We start from the raw sequence: 19,212 nt of genomic DNA, 5'->3' as shown, positions 1-19,212 counted from the left end.
TATCATTTAATTTATATTGCATCCCCTCATTCTTCCTGCCAAAATGTATCATTTTGCACTTCTCTGCATTAAATTTCATCATGTGGAGATGCCAGTGATGGACTTGGGTTGACAATTGTAAACAATTTTACAACACCAAGTTATAGTCCAACAATTTTATTTTAAAATTCACAAGCTTTCGGAGGCTTCCTCCTTCCTCAGGTGAATGTCAAGAAATCCTCGAACCTCTCACATTTATAAATCACAGAACAATACCCGGTGATTACAGATAGTCTTTTCAACTGCCCGTTGCCAAGGCAACCAAAGTGTTCAGACAGATAGGTGTTACCTACAGGGCCACCGAATATACAAACGGCCAGAACAAAAAAAAACAGAGAGAGAGAGAGGCAGAAACATCCAGAAGGAAAAGACAGCAATTGACCCGTTATATTAAAAGTAGATAACTTTTGTTCGCTGGTGGGGTTACGTGTAGCGTGACATGAACCCAAGATCCCGGTTGAGGCCGTCCTCATGGGTGCAGGTGTCCGCCCATTCCACCAGCCTGTCTATGTCCTCTTGAAGTCTATCACTATCCTCCTCACTGTTTACTACACTTCCAAGTTTTGTGTCATCTGCAAATTTTGAAATTGTGTCCTGTACACCCAAGTCCAAGTCATTAATATAGATTAAAAAAAACAGTGGTCCTAGCAACTACCCCTAGGGAACACCGCTGTATACCTTCCTCCAGTCCGAAAAACAACCGTTCACCACTACTCTCTGTTTCCTGTCACTTAGCCAATTTCGCATCCATGCTGCCACTGACCCTTTTATTCCATGGGCTTCAAATTTGCTGACAAGCCTATTGTGTGGCACTTTATGAAACGCCTTTTGAAAGTCCATATTCACAACATTAACTGTTTTGCCCTCATCAGCTGTCTCTGTTATCTCATCAAAATACTCAATCAAGTTAGTTAAATACGATTTGCCTTTAACAACTCCGTGCTGGCTTTCCTTAATTAATCCACACTTGTCCAAATGACTATCAATTTTGTCCCGGATTATCGTTTCTAAAAGCTTCCCCAACACCGAGGTTAAACTGACTGGCTGCAGTTGTTGGGTTTATCCTCACACCTTTTTTGAACAAGGGTTTAACATTTGCAATTCTCCAGTCCTCTGGCACCACCCCTGTATCCAAGGACGATTGGACAATTATGGCCAGCACCTCTGCAATTTCTACCCTTACTTCCAACATCAACCTAGGATGTATCCCATCCACACTGGGTGACGTATTTACTTTAAGTACAGCCAGCCTTTCTAGTACCTTCTCTTTATCAATTTTTAGTCCATCCAGTATCTCAACTACCTCCTCTTTTACAGTGGCTTTGGTAGCATCTTCTTCCTTGGTAAAGACAAATGCAAAGTACTCATTTAGTACTTCGGCCATGTCCTCTGCCGCCATGTGTAGACCCCCTTTTTGGTCCCTAATCGGCCTCACCCCTCCTCTTACTACACGTTTATTATTTATATGCCTACAGAAGATTTTTGGATTCCCTTTTATGTTGGCCGCCAGTCTACTCTCATACTCTCTTTTTATCCCTCTTATTTCCTTTTTCACTTCTCTGTACTTCCTATATTCAGCCTGGTTCTCACTTGTATTATCAACCTGGCATCTGTCATATGCCCCCTTTTTCTGCTACATATTACTCTCTATCCCTTTGGTTGTCCTACCTTTCCCCTTCATGGGAATGTACCTAGACTGTACCTGAACCATCTCCTCTTTAAAGACCGCCCATTGTTCAATTACTGTTTTGCCTGCCAATCTTTGATTCCAATTTACCTGGGCCAGATCCGTTCTCAACCCATTGAAATTGACCCTCCTCCAATTAAGTATTTTTATTCTAGATTGCTCCTAGTCCTTTTTGATAACTAATCTAAACCTTATGATACTATGATCACTGTTCCCTAAATGTTCCCCCATTGACACTTGCTCCACTTGATCCATTTCATTCCCCAGAACTAGATCCAGCAATGCCTCCTTTCTCATTGGGCTGGAAACATACTGATCAAGAAAGTTCTCCTGAACACACTTCAGAAATTCCCCTCTTTGCCCTTTACTATCCCAGTCTATATGAGGATAGTTGAAGTCCCCCATTATCGTTACACTATAGTACTTGTACCTCTCTGCAATTTCCCTGCAAATTTGCTCCTCTATATCCTTCCCATTAGTTGGTGGTCTAAAGAATACACCCAATAGTGTAATGGCGCCTTTATTGTTTCTTAACTCTAACCAAATAGATTCTGTCCTTGACCCCGCTCTCTCCAGCACTGCAATATTCTCCTTAATCAATACTGCCACCCCCGCCCCTCCTTTTTTCTTTCCTTATCTTTCCAGAACACCTTGTACAACATAGTCCCATGTGGCCATTAGTGCCCGAAGCTCACCAACCTTATTTACCACACTTTGTGCGTTTACACACATGGGCTAGAAATTTGGCTATATTGCACCCATTGTATAGGTGCTAGTTCCTCCCACCCCCAACGCACCCGCTCCATCACCCGAAAATTGGCCCCTTTGTGTCTGTCTTTATAAAAGAGGGGGACAATGCAGAGATTGTAGTTAAGGAGGAGGAGTGTGAAATATTGGATGGGCTAAACATAGTGAGAGAGGCAGTATTAAGGAGTTTAGCATCTTTGAAAGTAGATAAATTGCTAGGCCTGGATGAAATGTATCCCAGGCTGTTAAGAGAAGCAAGGGAGGAAATAACAGCGACTCTGACCATCATTTTCCAATCCTTCTAACATAGCATCCCTTCTCACAGCTGTAACTGTTTCTTTACCAGTATTGCCTTTATTCAATGTTTTAACATAACTCATCAGTTTGTAAACATAGGAACGGGACCTGCATCTGCGTTTTACATGTGTGATGTCTGATCTCTGTTCAGAGTCCGTGTGGACCTGTATCTTATACTTTGCACTTATATATGGTGCAGGCTGCCTTTAAGAGGTGCGAGCAACTCACGCGAGATTTGGGCCACCCCTGCTGGTGAGAAGTGCCAAAGCTGGAGAGAACGTTGCAGCTAGGCCTCCATGCTGCGCTACAATCAGGTAAATAAGGAGGCAGCTCGAATCTAACCTGCTGCCTGCGTCGGAACCACCGGGCGCAGGCTAATCACCAGCCTGCGCCCGGATTCGGGCCTTATCCAATTTAACCCCCATGTACTCTAAATCTATCTTAGACCTTCTCGTATTCTCTCTTAGTCTGATCCCACCTGACACTGTACCATTTCTTACTCCAGTGCTATCTGTTTCTCCCAATCCTTTGTGCACTTTGTTTCTCCTTTCTAATGCTACATCCTGGTCCCCACCCCCTTGCCAAATTAGTTGCAACCCTCCCCCACAGCACCTGTGAACATTGGACCCAGCTCTGTTGTGGTGCAACCTGCCCATCTTGGACAGGTCCCTCCTGCCCCAGAACTGGTCCCAATGCCCCAGTAATCTGAAGCCCTCCCTCTTGCACCATGTCTCTAGCCACGCATTAACCTGCCTTATCTTCTTATTTCTGTTCTCACTAGCATGTGGCACTGGGAGTAATCCAGAGATTACTACCTTTGAGGTCCTGCTTTTTAAGTTCCTCCCTAGCTCCTGAAACTGTGACCGCAGGACTTCATCCATTTTCTTTCCTATGTCGTTGGTACCCACACGGACCATGACTTCTGGCTGTTCCCCTCCACCCCTTCCATGATGTCCTTTATCCTGGCAGCAGGGAGGCAACACACCTTGCAGGACTAATGTTGGTGGTCACAGAAACGCCTGTCTGTCAATCTAACTATCGAATCCCCTATGACTACTGCATTTCTACACTTCACTGTGCCCCCCTGTGCAGTCCTTTGCCCCATGGTGCCATGCTCAGGATTGAACTCCTTTGAGGTGTCGTAGCCCTCACTGGTATTCAATGCTGAATACTGGTTTGAGAGTGCCACACGCCCAGAAGATTCCTGCGCTGCCTGCCTCTTCCTACCTATCTGGGTGGCCATCCACTTGCTATCTTGAACTCTCTGTGGCTGTGGGGTGCCCACCTCCTGGAACATACGATCCAGGAAACATTCAGCCTCCCTTATGCTCTGCAGTGACTCCAGCTCAGCTGCCCCTCAAGCTCAGAAATCCTCAGCTTGAGCTCAAGCAACTGGAGGTATTTCCTGCATGTGTAGCCCTCCAGGACACAGGAAGTGCACTGAAGTTCCCACATGGCGCAGGAATTGCAGGCAATGGGTCCGTTATGCCCGTCCATTATATTTAGAAACCTTTTTTTTCTAAACACCCTTTAGATAATCGATTATTATTAATTTACTTACTGTTTAGTTACTCCAATTAACCTACCCTTTTATTCCAGGTCTCTCAGAGCTCCCCCTCTCTGTTCACTGTGACCTCACTGTTAGGTTACTCTCTCTTAATGAATGGGGAAAGGGCTCCTCCCCTGGTGCTCAGCGCTGCTTCTCTCTCTTCTTTTCCTCCACTGAAATTATTCTGCTGATGCTTGCCCTTTTCAGTTGTTGCAGGCTTTTAAGTCCTACAGCAGCATGTCATTTCCCATTCCCCAAAGGGCAAGCTCCAAATCAGATGCATTTCTGACTCTGAAAACAACAATAGCCCACATTATGTCAGGCAGGTGTGAAGGGTGCTTTGCCCCATTTCTAATCAGGCTCATGTCAGCAGGCAATTGAGGTGGACCACATGTAAGCCCAGTCCTGGCATCTCCTGATGTCCACACATGTGCATTTTATTCCAGTGTTAAACTGGTATCAAAACTCATTCCAAGAGCTAGAAGGGTGGAGTCCTCTTGGTGCCGCCTAGGAATGCTCAGTTCCCAGACACTATGGAGAGCAACAGTGGGGAGAGACCTGTTATGTCAGGTCTCCAACCTCATTACGTTGTCCTGGGATTTATGGGGCTTTTCCAAATGGGTGGATGTGAGCCTAACTGCAAAGGAAATGAGTTCAGAGGGGGTAGTCCTGCCCCTTCCCCACTCAATTTCCTCCACATATATCCATGGATGCTGAAAAGCAAGGAGTCCCAAAAACTTAAGAGGTGGGATTTGTACCAGGACCCTCCTCGGTTAGAGGGTCTGAGCAGGACCCAGGAGCAAGCCGAGGAGGAGGAGCTGAGGCAGGCAAGACGGTTTTTCAACTTCCCTAACTGGATTTCGGGTCTTGCAACTTTATGGCTTGTGCTGGAGATCAGCAGCTAGAAGACCCTCAGACTGCTGGCTAGGACCACAGCTGCAGGCCTGTCTAACTGACAATTACACTCCTGTTTCTTTTCCAGTTCTTGGTGCAAGGCCCTGTGGGGGAGTGGACCTGTGCCACTGGTGCACTCAGGCTATGCTAATACCTGGCACAGCAAAATTGAGCACAGAGAAGCGTTTACTAAATATGTTCTTCGCCTGGCATGAGGGATATGGGGCAAGGTTGGCTGTTTAGTTTCTAAATGGCTTATGCAATCATGGAATAGCTTTTCAACCACAATAAAGAAGGGTGTGAGTCTATCCTTAGTGTAATACCTTAACACTTGAACCTTCATCCACAGTGCTAGCTGGGAACTGTGCATCTGTGTTGTGCTGTATATTTATATCTCAAAGCAAACTCTTTCCTAAAGGCTTTAATATATACTGGACCATGCTCCCTTTATTATCTGACAGATGCATCAAGAGGCATTGATTTGGTATGAGACTCACTTATTTAGGTCCAAAAGTAAATGTAACTGTTATGATTCAGGCACAGGGTACCAGGGCGGTCGCCCTCAGAAGCCTATCTAAGTCCTTCATTCATTTCCAGGTCAAAGACATAAGAGAGAGACTGCAATGTTTTGCACTGAAGAAAGATTTTGCATTTATATAGCGCCTTTCATGACCTCAGGACGTCCCAATGCACGTTACAGCCGATTAAGTACTTTTGAAGTGTAGTCACTGTTGCAATGTAGGAAGTCCTGCAGCCAATTTGTACACAGTAAGCTCCCACAAACAGCAATGAAATAAATGACCAGATGAGGTGGACCCAGGTGTTAGTTGAGGGATAAATATGGGTCAGTACACCAGGGAGAACTCCCTACCCTTCTTCAAATAGTGCCATGGGATCTTTTACATCCACCTGAGAGGGCAGGCAAGGCCTCAGTTTGACAATTTATCTGCAAGACTGCATCTCCGACAGTGCAGCACTCCGTCAGTACTGCACTGTCGGAGATGCAGTCTTGCAGATAAAGTGTCAGTCTAGATTATCTGCTCAAGTCTCTGGAGCGGGGCTTGTACCCACAAACTTCTAAACTCAGAGGCGAGAGTGCTACCAACTGTTTGTTAAGTAAATATACACATGAAGTACGTTGTGTTTTCTACTAAAAGTAGTACATGCGGCTAAAACGGTCTCACTATTGCTACTCCTGTGCCTCGTCAGTGATTTTTATTGGATGATGCTGTGCTAGGAAAGCCATTAGGAAACATTGGTCCAGATTTTCCACTTGAATTATGCAGATTCCCAGGTGTAACGGTATCATCTAGTAAAGGCAAAAGGTGATCTGCAAGACCACTGATTACTGTTTTCATGGAAAAATGCATGAAATTGTGGAATTTGATTCCCAAAACTCCAGTAAAAGTTTCCAAATCTCATGTAATAAAAACACCCAGTATGATTTAGTCAGTGTAAACTAGTGGCCCTGTTGATGGTGTGGGCACCATAACCTTTGAAACAAGATGACAGCAGATTAGACACTTTTATTTCAAAATGCTGATCTTTTTAATGTTAGTAAGTAATTATATAATAAAATCTAATATTTAAAGAAATTATTGGAAGCAAAAGTATTTTATCGCAATATATGCATTGTTGCGGCTGCGTCTGGTTGAAGCAAAGGGGATTAAAGGATGTGGGAACCGAGCGTGCATTTGTTTTTTTTTGTGGATTTTGTAGTGCACATGGGATTGGGACGACTGTTATTGTGGAGGATAAATATCAACACGGATTGGTTGGGGTGTATTCGTGTTGTTATTTCTATGTAAAATAACCAAATATTTAGTGTTTATGTTAGCATAGTCACCGAGTTTTTAAAGCTTTCATTTTGTTTCACCTTACCAAAAGATCATTTTTGGAGTAAATAGAAATCGTATAAAATGAATACCTGTTCATGATTAATTTTAAATGACCAATTATCATCCAATTTAAAGAAGGGGGAATGAACAAGGAGTGGGAGACCAAATGTTTAAAGTACAGGGTTTTTTTTGTTTACTTAAGCATTTTCTAAGTCATTAACTTTATGCTTTATCCTTAACCAATTTCCGGAAGAGCTAAACCCCCGTGCAGAAGATCAGGTATCAAGTAAAGGTAGCAGGTCAGGTTTCAATTATTCAGTAGTGAGCATCCATTCGGTTGAAATAAGACCAGCAGATCTTTAACAAACTATTCCAGGCTCCGGTTTATTGGTTAGGACATTGTTCGTGGTCCGGTTAAACTTTGGAAGAGTGATATGGATCAAGATGAGAGTCTAGAAGAGGACGGCGCGTTCACGACCATTTCTTTAGCTGATGATTCGGGTAATGTCGAGTTAATGAGTAACTGGTAACTCAAAGTACAAGGGAAATGGACCAGCTTTAGCGGTTGTCTACATTTTCTTTCTGATGCTTCTTAAATGGCATTGAATCAATGGTCACAATGCTTGTGTTTTTGTTTGTTGGGACCATTTTGCCTGCTTGCTTTGGACTTGGGGCGGTCTGCACATTTGGTGTCTGAATCATTAGTTCCAAGAATCAGATGGGACAAATCAGAAATGTTGTTTATGCATAAGAAAAATAAAACAGTCCGTGCGTGCATCGTATTTTCTTGTCATGACTTATTTCTGTAACCATTTTGATGCAGTAGGTGTGCTTCTCTTTGTAATGGTTTATACTGATGAGCTCTGCCTGAACATGGTGATTAGACTGTTCATGTCACAGATATGCGTGGTGGCCTCAGAGCTTCAGCTGTACTTGTTTCACAACCAGGCAGTAATGCCTATGACAACCTTTTGGCTTGTTTCCCTTCTCTTTCTAATTTGGGGGGTGGAGATTCACATGACTTTAATTGTGAAGATATAGATGGAAACTTATTTAGTTTGTGTAAGAAAAAAATGTTTTGCAATTTTATTTGTGTGAGTTAGAAAGGGGGAATGTTGGGTGGGGGTCTGCACAGTAGTGAAGTGATAATGCATGTGTGCAACTTTTGGTGCTACACCTGTAAATGAGATTTTCCAAACTGTAACCGGTTTGAGTTAACCTGGTGGGGGGAAAAAAACTAATGCGTTTGATTTTTTTAAAAAAAAGTTTAAGATTTATAGTTTATAATCTCATTTAAACATATGAGCTGTATGTTATTTTTAAAATGGCATCCCTAATAAGTGAAATTGGGCAGAATTTTTAAATTTAACTTTGTTGACTGCAGTTGGGCTTTACTGGATAGAAGAAAAGTTTCCTAATGTTTTTACGGCTGAATATCTGGTGCATTTTGTACCTTTTTTTTGAGCAGGAAGCCTATATCAGATGGATGTGTGCGCTGGGGTTTCTTTGCCTTCCTGTTTGTGCGGCTCTCCCTCTGGTGGCCATCTTGTTCATGCCAGTCCCTGATATATTTCGCTTTCTCGTTCTGTAAAGACTCGACATTTCCCCCCCCCACCCTCTGCACTGGACACAGATCCGGCAATACCTGGTACCCGGTGCGCAGAAGGTGAGTGTCCGCTTCGTGTACCCCCGGCAAGCGGCTGAAGGCAGCAGCGGGCCCACGCAGTTAGCTTTCCACAAACTCATCCCTCTCCTCGCCTAGAAGCGGCTCTTTAAAAATGCCGGTAGTGCTGTGGGCAGGGTAGGCCTTATTCAGCCTGCAGACCGAGAGGAAAAATCCAATAAGGGCAAACCCTTAGGAGGATATGGATTAAATAGGCTGCAAGACCGCCTCTGAGCTCTGTAAAGAGACAGCGCTGGTATCGGATCTGAACAGTGACTGAAGATTTAAACTGGTTACTATGTGTCTCCCTTGATATCTATATGTTTATATATACCTAGTTTCAATGCACTAAATTTTGGCTATTCACAAGGAAAAATGTCCAGTTTAAAAACCTGGTAGAGTTAGGTCCTGGCCCTGTATAATTTTTAATTTAACAATCATGGCTTAGTTCTGTTTCAATGTGTGATGGTGTGTAGTGTTTTATTAAAACCTGGAAATTGGGTGTTCAGCCAGGTTATCCAGTCAGCAGCTGAGCCATACAGACCAGTTAGGCCCAAGGCTCCATCCTTGGTTGTGCTGTTAATTGATCTCAGCCAGGGTAGTGATAAGAGCAATACAGTTGGTCTTTGGGAGCAGAGAGGAAAAATCGTCCACTGCTATCCGGTGCTTGAAAGTGCATGTACACAAATGAGGTCTCCAATGAGCTCCCAACACTTGCTTACCATCAAGATTCATGTAACTGTGCAGGAGGCACCCTGTGTCTGTAGAGCATCATTCCCATCAAGAGTTGATACTGTCCTGTGAGGAAGGGAGAAGAAAATTGGTGGTGGGAGGGAAGGGAAATCCAATATTAGAAAAAAAAATCATCCTAGAAATTGTATAGGGATGAGCATAGTTATGTTTTCCCATCTGTGATGTTGGGACTAGAAAAAGCAAGAAATTCCTTAGATCCTTTGTGGAATTTTCAATGCCCAACAGGGAACTTTCAGCATAGACTCTTTCGTCCTCCCTTTGGCCTTCCATGACTGTGACATGTTCCAGTCAAATGTATGACTATACAGTTGAACATTGCTAATCTGGTTAGACCAGTAATCTGCCCATGCTGACCTAGTGTCCAGTACATACCTTCCTGTATAGCAGTACATCTGGGCAGTCCCAAAAAATGCATATTCCCTTGCTGCCCACACCCTCAAATGTCCAATTCTGCCATAAATGTTTCTACACTATCTGCCTTCACTGCCATTCTGGGCAGTTTGTTCCACAAGTTCACCACCCTCTGTATAAAGTAGTTAAACCTAAACTGTCAGTGTAGCTTCCTTCTAAGCTTGAGCCTATGTCCTCCTGGTTCTAGAATTTGTGGCAAGCTGAAACAAAATCCTTAAGGATTTTGAAGGAGCTATCTCCTGAGCATTCTCTTCAGAGTAAACAGAAAATAGACATTTTCTCAGTAAATTGAAGTTATTGTCATGCTTCCTATATATTTGTAGTATAAGATAAAAGTTCTGCAAAATTAGTAAAAATTTATATGTTCGAGAGAATCAATAAACTTGGGCCTTGCCTACAAAAATTAAACTATCTAATCTAGTGAGCTAGAGGGTGTGTTTTTATACTAAAAATCAATACTCCAAAATGAAAATAATACACTAATTTCTTCAATACTTCTGCAACATGAATTATTGGCACTAAAAAAACTCTTGTATCTTACCTAAATGCTAGACTTTATATACTGGCCTCCCCTCCTTCCTTTAATGTGGCAGTCTTTCCAAGATGTCTCCATTTTAAGTTAACTCTTTGTTTACTGTTTGTTTTTGTGTTCTCTCTGATACTCGTATGAATAATGAATTGACCAACTTAATCACCCTATTATAAAATAAACAAGCAATGCAAAGTTTAACTTGTTGCACATTCTATAATGGAAGCTTGACTTTGGTAATTGATGGCTAATGAGGTGTTATCTCTTTACACAAATGCATTTGAACAGATTTAATATTAGCAGAGCTTCCATACAAGCCTAACTCCTGTGTTCCTGTCAGCTTACTGACCTGTTTCATACTAGGACCAGTGTTTTCTCCCAACCCACTTGCAGGCTCTGAAAAAACAGTACCACCGGATACTACTTTCTTTCCAGTGTGCACTTACATGCAGTGATTTTCCTGACTATCTGAGCCGTTGCCTGGCAGAAGGAGAGACGTTAAATTACTACCAATTTTAAAAACATTTCTCCAGCAATTGAGGGGTAAATTTTTTTTTTGGAGGAGAAGTTAGGTGAGACAAACATGGGAGGGTGGAAGCAGTGGTCAGTTCTCGAACTGTAACATCTGGGAGTGGTGGCTGTTTAGTGACTAGGACAAATTGACCAGCGTCTGATATGGATTCAAACGGACTCCAATTTTAGGCAAAGTTAGCATTTAAGTTTGATGTCCGTACTAAATAGACCTTGTCACTTTTGGATAGTTGCTGTAATAACTTATGTCATCTACAAATAATAAAATCATGACAGTCAGACTCTTCTACACAAAACCCCAGCAGTATAATTGACTTAACAGAATCTACTTCCATTATATGAATATCAAAATACTCCTTTTTTATTTTGTTAAGTTTTAAAAATCTTGTACTGTTTTTGAGGAGGTATCATAACTTTAATCGGTTGACAAGCCTATTCTGACCTGTGTCAGATCTGGAAGCTGGAATAGCCACTTGCTGGCAGATCTGCTGCAGGCATCAGCAGAACAACTTTCTTGTCTGTGCATGACCTAATGTGACTGATCTCTGGTAGGCTGCTGGTGACTGATTAAAAGTTGTTATTTTTCCCTCTTTGCTAGTTACTTCTCTCAAATGAGCGAGTAAGTGAATTATTTGATAAAATACTTTATTACCTTTTTTTGAATGGAGTAGATTGGGTTTTCCTTGCCACTTTGCTTATAGAGCCAAGGAGCTATATTGATTAACACTTGATTTCGGCTCCTATTTGGTTTTGAAAAGTGATTTTTTTTATATAAGCAAAATCCACTGATTGCATTTTCCCCCTTGAAGGTGCTGACTCATGTTGGTTCTCTGAGACATGGCAGACTTTTGGTACCTTCCCAGCTGGCATTCTTCATAGTGGGAGCCTAGATAGTGTGCGTTGACAGGCTTTTTGATATTAAGAGTGTATCATAGCTGAATAATCCTGTTCTCACCTGATACCTCTAAACAGGCACACACACTTTTCAGCAGGAGTCATTGGATAGTGATCATTGTTAATACTTTCCCCATCCTAACCTAGGGGTGCTGAGAACTGCTGTTCCAACTGATATTGGGATCAGCACTTCCACCACTGCCTTGTGCTGAAATCTGATAATTTAGCAGAGACTAGGGATTGAACCTGGGACTTTCTTCCTCTATGGTCTGTTCCCACTATTGTGGTACTTGTACCAACTGAGCATTCAGAGGAGCTGATGTAAATTCTTCTAGTATCTTTGTATCCAAGAAGACAATTGATATTTTTTTTCCCTTTTTTAGTGGATTCTGGATCAACCATCTCTGACTCAAAACTTGTCAGTGAACTGTTCACAATGAATGCAGATATGGAAGGTATGCTCTAAAATCTACATTGGCTATTATTGCATTCAAAGTGCAATCCTTTCTTCCTATAATCTACTTCCCCAGTAAGAAATGTGTTTACTGCTGCTCCATTCACCCATGCATGTTCTCATGGGGTAAGGAAATTTATACAAAATCAGCTGATCTCCTGTGCCATTCACTGACAAAAAAAATTCTTTCTGCAACTGAATCTTCAATCTGACCCCAGCTGGAGTTGTCGGTGGGAGGGAGAGATTGAGTGGGAAGCCAGAACTAGCAGCTGGCTAAGGAACCCATGGGTAATTACAGTAAGCGGAGGAGGTTAGCCCGAGAAATGAGTGTCGTAAGCTCCCAAAGCCAACATCCATGACCCCAGGCCAGTGAAGTCCAGGCAGAAGCAGGCATCAAGATTGGCTACCTTTACTGGGAAAAAAGAAATTAGGTGATTTTCTCTGGCTCTGTGGATTGGGGTGGGTGGGGGGTTGGGAGGGTCAGAGGGGTCAAAGGTTCCCATTAATCTATCAAATTGCTATAAGTGTAATTGTGCCATGGTAGGTGGACCAATCAGATCACCAGAAGAGAACACATTTGTATGGGCCAATAGAAGAAAGACAGACTTTGATTTGTTTTATCTCCTATCAATGTCTGAGATTCACATACTATTCATTACTTTGCAGTGACTGTTATATAAACCAACACAGTAAGGATTTTTGCAGTAGAAGATCTGACAAATAGCAATGAAATGAATAACCAGTTTTTGGTGTTGGCCAAGACAATCCTTGCTCTTTGAATAGTCCCATGAGATCTTTACTTATCCAGTTAGAGGAAACAAACCCAGCATTTTTAATAATCTGAATAGGTGATGTCTGCAGCAGTTCAAAAGCAAAAAAGTGAAGAAAAAAAATATGACTGAGATGCCAGTGTACAGCTAGCTCCCTTTTTTAACATTTAAGGTCACAAGGAAATTTAGTGGAATATTGCTCTCTTATTAAAAAGTCCATTTATTTACACAGTTTTCTCTGATGGCAAGAGCACTGTTGGAGAGCTAACAATGCCAGTGTGGTTGGAGGCTCAAGTTTTCCTAGAGAGGGGGTTTGTGGGATGTCTTTGACCTCTAGGTGCTGGCAGCAGCAAATAGAAATAACATTGGTGATGCCAAAGTCCAGTCTGCTATTTTGAGTTTGGCTGCAGGTGGGCACTTTCAGAATTGTTGGCCTTTAACATAGTAACAGGAGTAGGCCATTCAGCCCCATTGAGCCTATTCTGCCATTCAGTTAAATCGTGGCTGATCTGTATCTTAACTCCCTCCACCCACCTGAGTTCTATAACTCTTAATACCCTGCCTAACAAAAATCTATCAATCTCCAGTTTTTAAATTTTCAATTGATCTAGCCTCAACAGCTTTTTGGGGAGAGAGTTCCAGATTTCTGCTACCCATTGTGTGAAGAACTACTTCCTGACATCACCCTTGATGGCTGCAAAACGTCCATTTCAACTGGGAGTGTTTCCCCCAGTACGGGAAGCAGTCTCAGTTGAGTTGAAAATCCCACCCCTCCTAAAATATCATGTCAATCAGGTCTGCTAACGAGCTGAAGTAACTACTTAATTAGTTTAAGTGGCATCCTGTTGGCTTTAATTGCCGGCAGGAGTCCCACATGCGGGGGCTGCGCGCGCATCTAAGCGCGTCACTGGAGAACCCGGAAGTGGGCGGGTTGGAGCCAGGCTCTGGACCCACCCCGGGAATCCCCGATTTTCGGAGCCCCCCTTGCCACAATCCCGCCGGCTTGGAGGTCCGAAAATCAAGCCCAAAGACTGAGTGTTGTACAAGGCTGTAACACTTTGGGGTTTGAATGATTGCTCAAGCAGTTTAGGCAATTGTCTAAGTTTTGAGTGTTGCAGCTTTGAATATGTTTCCAAATTTTTATATAACCCTTTTTAAATATAAAAATATAACATGACCATTAAAGTTTAGTGTCAGTCCTAATGTGATAGGGTATGTGTGGGTGCCATTGTTGCATTGTGATTTTTTTTTTTAACAGGGTTAATTGACTTGTAGAATTATTTTGATTTATGAAATCAGTGTATGGTACAGTACTACTGAAACAGAACTCAAATATTCATTTTGACTTTAAATAAACATTGTGAGGATATGAAAAACTTTGAAGTCATAGCAGGTTGCAATTATGAAGGTCAGTGCTTCAGTCTTTCTATTAATAGGACCAATCGATGTCTGAGTTCCACTGTCCTTTTTGCTCCCAGTGAATTTGTAATTGCAGCCATGTATTCAGGGAGGTATGTAAGAGACAATACTGAGCAGAAAGCAGGTACTTCTAATCACGAGGGTAATTTGGAGCAAGTCACATTGGGTCATTCTTGCGCACATCTTAATGTCCAGACCAAGAGCTGCATTCTTGGGAATCCTTGCATCCAGTCAGTACTTGAGATCATATAAAGCCTACCACATCAAAATGCCTTTTTTGTGTGCAGTGATTATAGCTATGTGGGCAAAAGAAGTGTGGGAGAAAACGTCAACTTTTTTTGAGGCAGTGCAACCCAGTAATTAATGCGGCTCCTCATCCACTTCACAATTTCATCTATGCCAAGGAATGTATGGTATATAAGCCCAAATAATTAACAATTGTTCATTTTTCCTCTAAGCCTGCCATAGTAGTATCATCTATACAAAGGAACATAGCTAACAGCTACCATTTACACTCATTAGCTGTCTCTGGGTTTATAAGAATTTGGCTTTTAGCTTGAAAGCATCCTAAGTGATGGCTAGAAAGAGTTCATAATTAAAAAGGGGGGAGGAAAAGAATGAAGAATGCAAAATTTATTTTTAAACTGGCTTTTAATGTGTTGGACAGTTGTTTTCTTGAGCCCTGCTCTACTTAGTTTTCAGTCATATGTTTTTGATTTGTAAAATTATGTAATATTTTCATCAATTCTAGTAATTGACCCCGAGAACCAAGTAGAATTAGAAGAGAAGACACGACTGATTAATCAGGTTTTGGAACTTCAACACACTTTAGAAGGTAAATGAATTTGTTTAAATGCTGATGTGCATGCTTTTTTATACCTATGGACAGGCCTACCAATATGCCTGTACTCGGCAGGAGTTTTGTGTGAGAAGCTGTTCTCTCACCTTGCCATCTCAGGATTGTGATCTCTGGCCTCTGGTGATAATTCTTAGCATTTCTATTACTTTCTGTTCCCCTCCAGCAAGACAAAGTGAGACAAGAAACGATACTTGCAAAAGTCACAAGCAAGTAGTCTGTGAAGAGAAAGGGATAAAATGGACGAGAAGAATAATATTTTAATGCCACTTGATTATCTCCGGTTTGTTTTTAGTGAAAAGGACCATCTTCAATATACAGCTTGAAATTTTTAGTCACATTGAGGATTTATCCAATGTAGGTTGTTGTGCTTATGGGGGGGGAAAAAGATGACAATCTGATAAATGTAGAAATATTTCTACTTGTGCATCCTGTGGTAAAATAGAAGGCACTATATTTGACACAGCTCCAATGAACAGTTGGTATTGCAATGAGTCCAACTATGAATTTTGCTAAAATTCTTTGACAGCCATGAAGAGCAAAATGCACAGTTAACTGTTACCACCACCTGAGACCAGGGGAAATTGGAGAACACAAAATGGAGAAACTATATGAATAGAGTGACTTTGGACTATTTTTTGAAAAAGGAGAGCATTTGGCCTTGTTTTCATTTTTAATCATGCTTTTCTCTCCCCTGCCCCCCCCTCCTGATGCCAACAATTTGTATTTCAGAAACTTCCTTCGTTTCTTCTTTGCAGCAGGGAGGCTATCTGGATTACTAGCTGATGTCAGTCAATACTGAACAGAAGTGTAGTGACTCTGGTTCTATTTGATTTGGACTCCTGACCACCCCCCTCTTATGCTTATTAAATGCCTTGCTACTTTCTGGTGGTTTGGCTGAAAACTGACTTAAAGACTTTTTAAAAAAAAAATGAATTTGAATATATTATTTGAATACTGGTTCTACAAGCCTGCTGCCGCTCTATGGTAACCTGATTTAACAACATAAATAGCAGGCTCTTGGAATCCCATTTAAAAGAAGACCTTTTTACAAAAGTGACTTTAATTTGAGTGATCAACCCTAGAATTGAAACTTCCCCATCCTAATTAGCAGTCAAATTGTAATACTATAGGCCTAAGGCCTATAGTATTAATCCCTGTTCTACACTAAGAGATCAATCCCAAAAGTCATAGATGAAATGTGAAAAGTACTGGTTTGATTTATCAACATCATAGTTTGGCTATGTAGAATTGGAAAAGTTTACTTCTGTGCTAGTTTTAAAAATATCGGATGGTAATATTGAACTGAGATTCCATAATTTTACTGTTTTATATTCCAGTGATCAAGTACGCCTTAGTATTTTTCTTTTGCTTACTCAGAGCTGTCTGCACGTGTGGATGCTGTAAAAGAAGAGAATCTGAAACTAAAGTCTGAAAATCAAGTTCTTGGACAATACATAGAAAATCTCATGTCAGCCTCTAGTGTTTTCCAGACAACAGACACAAAAAGCAAACGAAAGTAATGGCCAGTTTGATTTGGTCATCAGATTAGGCTGTACATACATTATATGATCTCTTTCTAGACTGTCATATCTGCTTCAGTTTCTTAGAATATTACAACTAGTAAAACTTGACTGGCCTGGAATAACTGATTTTTAAAGCCGTTACATCTTTTTTCTTTTTAAATTTACCTACATGGCCTGAATTCATCCAAAGAGACATTTTTAGAAAACTTTATTGAACATAGTTTGTTGCCCCTTGTTAACAAGTTTGCACTTGGCAATATGTTGTAGCATAATCCTTCAAACCCGGTAACATCAAAATGATTCCATGATTAACTTGATTATTACGCTACACTAGGCATTTTCTTTGGAGGGGGTAGTCTATAAAGGGATGCTACAGCTTTAATACTGATTCCAGGACTTCAGTACAATTTGTATGTTGCTGTTGACACTAGTTTTAACTTGACCTAGGCACAAGGTATAATTTATATTAAGAAAAAAGTGCAATATAACATTGTCAACACTAGAAAAGTGAGTTGTCTTAACTTTGTATATGCTGATCAGCAAATGCCACCCTGTGGCCTCCTTTGTGTATAGTAATGCATATAATCCTACATTTTGCTTTATGTATTTGCCATAATAAAACATTAGCTTTTTTAAAGCTACAAGGTGACCATGTCTATTTGAATTCAAACTAAATGCATGACTTTGCTCACCAGAGGTGGCGTTTAACTAATTTCTTCTACCCCCTATCTCCAACTCCCCTTTCCCCCTAGCCAACTTTTTTTTTCCCACCCAAAATATGTTTCAATTGTTTCTAGCTGAATTTGAAGCAGATATGTTTCTACTATATCATCAAGTTAAAGTGCAAGGAATGCAGTTTTTTATAAAAAAAAACACTGGATCTCCTGTGGCATTGCCCCCCCCCATGAGTCAGAAGTTACACTGTTATAATGAGGAAGTGGTTATGGGGTGAGAGCAGGCAATAGCACACCTCTCTTGTGAAAGACTTTGGAAAGAAATTTGTAAGATTGGATCCTGAAAAATAAAGGGAGATTTTCCACCTTTGCGCATGCCAGGAGTGCACATGGGGAAATTGCACACCTATGATTTTTTTTTTTGTCCATTTCCTCACAGCTGACCATGCACAATTTCCTGGTGTGCACCAGGAATCCAGATTATTTTCCTTTCCAACTACCGGTAGATTTTAAAATTTGTTCCCTCACATACCGCACAAATAAATCTCCATCTGTAATCATAGAATCATAGAAGTTACAACATGGAAACAGGCCCTTCGGCCCAACATGTCCATGTCGCCCAGTTTATACCACTAAGCTAGTCCCAATTGCCTGCACTTGGCTCATATCCCTCTATACCCATCTTACCCATGTAACTTTCCAAATGCTTTTTAAAAGACAAAATTGTACCCGCCTCTACTACTGCCTCTGGCAGCTCGTTCCAGACACTCACCACCCTTTGAGTGAAAAAATTGCCCCTCTGGACCCTTTTGTATCTCTCCCCTCTCACCTTAAATCTATGCCCCCTCGTTATAGACTCCCCTACCTTTGGGAAAAGATTTTGACTATCGACCTTATCTATGCCCCTCATTATTTTATAGACTTCTATAAGATCACCCCTTAACCTCCTACTCTCCAGGGAAAAAAGTCCCAGTCTGTCTAACCTCTCCCTATAAGTCAAACCATCAAGTCCCGGTAGCATCCTAGTAAATCTTTTCTGCACTCTTTCTAGTTTAATAATATCCTTTCTATAATAGGGTGACCAGAACTGTACACAGTACTCCAAGTGTGGCCTCACCAATGCCCTGTACAACTTCAACAAGACATCCCAACTCCTGCATTCAATGTTCTGACCAATGAAACCAAGCATGCTGAATGCCTTCTTCACCACCCTATCCACCTGTGACTCCACTTTCAAGGAGCTATGAACCTGTACTCCTAGATCTCTTTGTTCTATAACTCTCCCCAACGCCCTCCCATTAACGGAGTAGGTCCTGGCCCGATTCGATCTACCAAAATGCATCACCTCACATTTATCTAAATTAAACTCCATCTGCCATTCATCGGCCCACTGGCCCAATTTATCAAGATCCCGTTGCAATCCCAGATAACCTTCTTCACTGTCCACGATGCCACCAATCTTGGTGTCATCTGCAAACTTACTAACCATGCCTCCTAAATTCTCATCCAAATCATTAACATAAATAACAAATAACAGCGGACCCAGCACCGATCCCTGAGGCACACCGCTGGACACAGGCATCCAGTTTGAAAAACAACCCTCTACAACCACCCTCTGTCTTCTGTCGTCAAGCCAATTTTGTATCCAATTGGCTACCTCACCTTGGATCCCATGAGATTT

The 19,212-nt window shown here is 41.5% G+C and overlaps 1 protein-coding gene across 3 annotated transcripts; it reads left to right on the top strand.

Annotated features, from left to right (window-relative positions):
- Positions 1-7,290: 7,290 nt before the first annotated feature.
- LOC137327961 (short coiled-coil protein) lies at positions 7,291-17,501 on the top strand. Of its 3 annotated transcripts, none has more exons than XM_067993985.1 (4): positions 7,291-7,552; positions 12,216-12,287; positions 15,227-15,310; positions 15,498-16,658. In XM_067993985.1, the coding sequence occupies exons 1-4, from the start codon at positions 7,486-7,488 to the stop codon at positions 15,593-15,595; spliced, it is 321 nt and encodes a 106-aa protein (XP_067850086.1). In that variant the 5' UTR covers positions 7,291-7,485; the 3' UTR covers positions 15,596-16,658. The 3 variants fall into 3 exon arrangements, with proteins under 3 accessions (XP_067850086.1, XP_067850078.1, XP_067850094.1); XM_067993977.1 differs by lacking the exon at positions 15,498-16,658 and adding an exon at positions 16,712-17,501 and having other exon boundaries at positions 7,306-7,552; XM_067993993.1 differs by lacking the exons at positions 7,291-7,552; positions 15,498-16,658 and adding exons at positions 8,575-8,717; positions 16,712-17,501.
- Positions 17,502-19,212: the final 1,711 nt, after the last annotated feature.

Source organism: Heptranchias perlo, chromosome 1, assembly GCF_035084215.1.
Source record: "Heptranchias perlo isolate sHepPer1 chromosome 1, sHepPer1.hap1, whole genome shotgun sequence".
Classification (NCBI taxonomy): domain Eukaryota; kingdom Metazoa; phylum Chordata; class Chondrichthyes; order Hexanchiformes; family Hexanchidae; genus Heptranchias; species Heptranchias perlo.
This window is presented reverse-complemented; position numbering and strand designations above follow the sequence as displayed.

Bases quoted from the DNA above. Each gene is read 5' to 3' on its own strand.
- LOC137327961 (XM_067993977.1), top strand. From the start codon at position 7,486: ATGGATCAAGATGAGAGTCTAGAAGAGGACGGCGCGTTCACGACCATT. The intron at 12,288-15,226 runs GTATGCTCTAAA...CATCAATTCTAG, and splicing joins AATGAATGCAGATATGGAAG to TAATTGACCCCGAGAACCAA. The intron at 15,311-16,711 runs GTAAATGAATTT...TTGCTTACTCAG, and splicing joins ACTTCAACACACTTTAGAAG to AGCTGTCTGCACGTGTGGAT.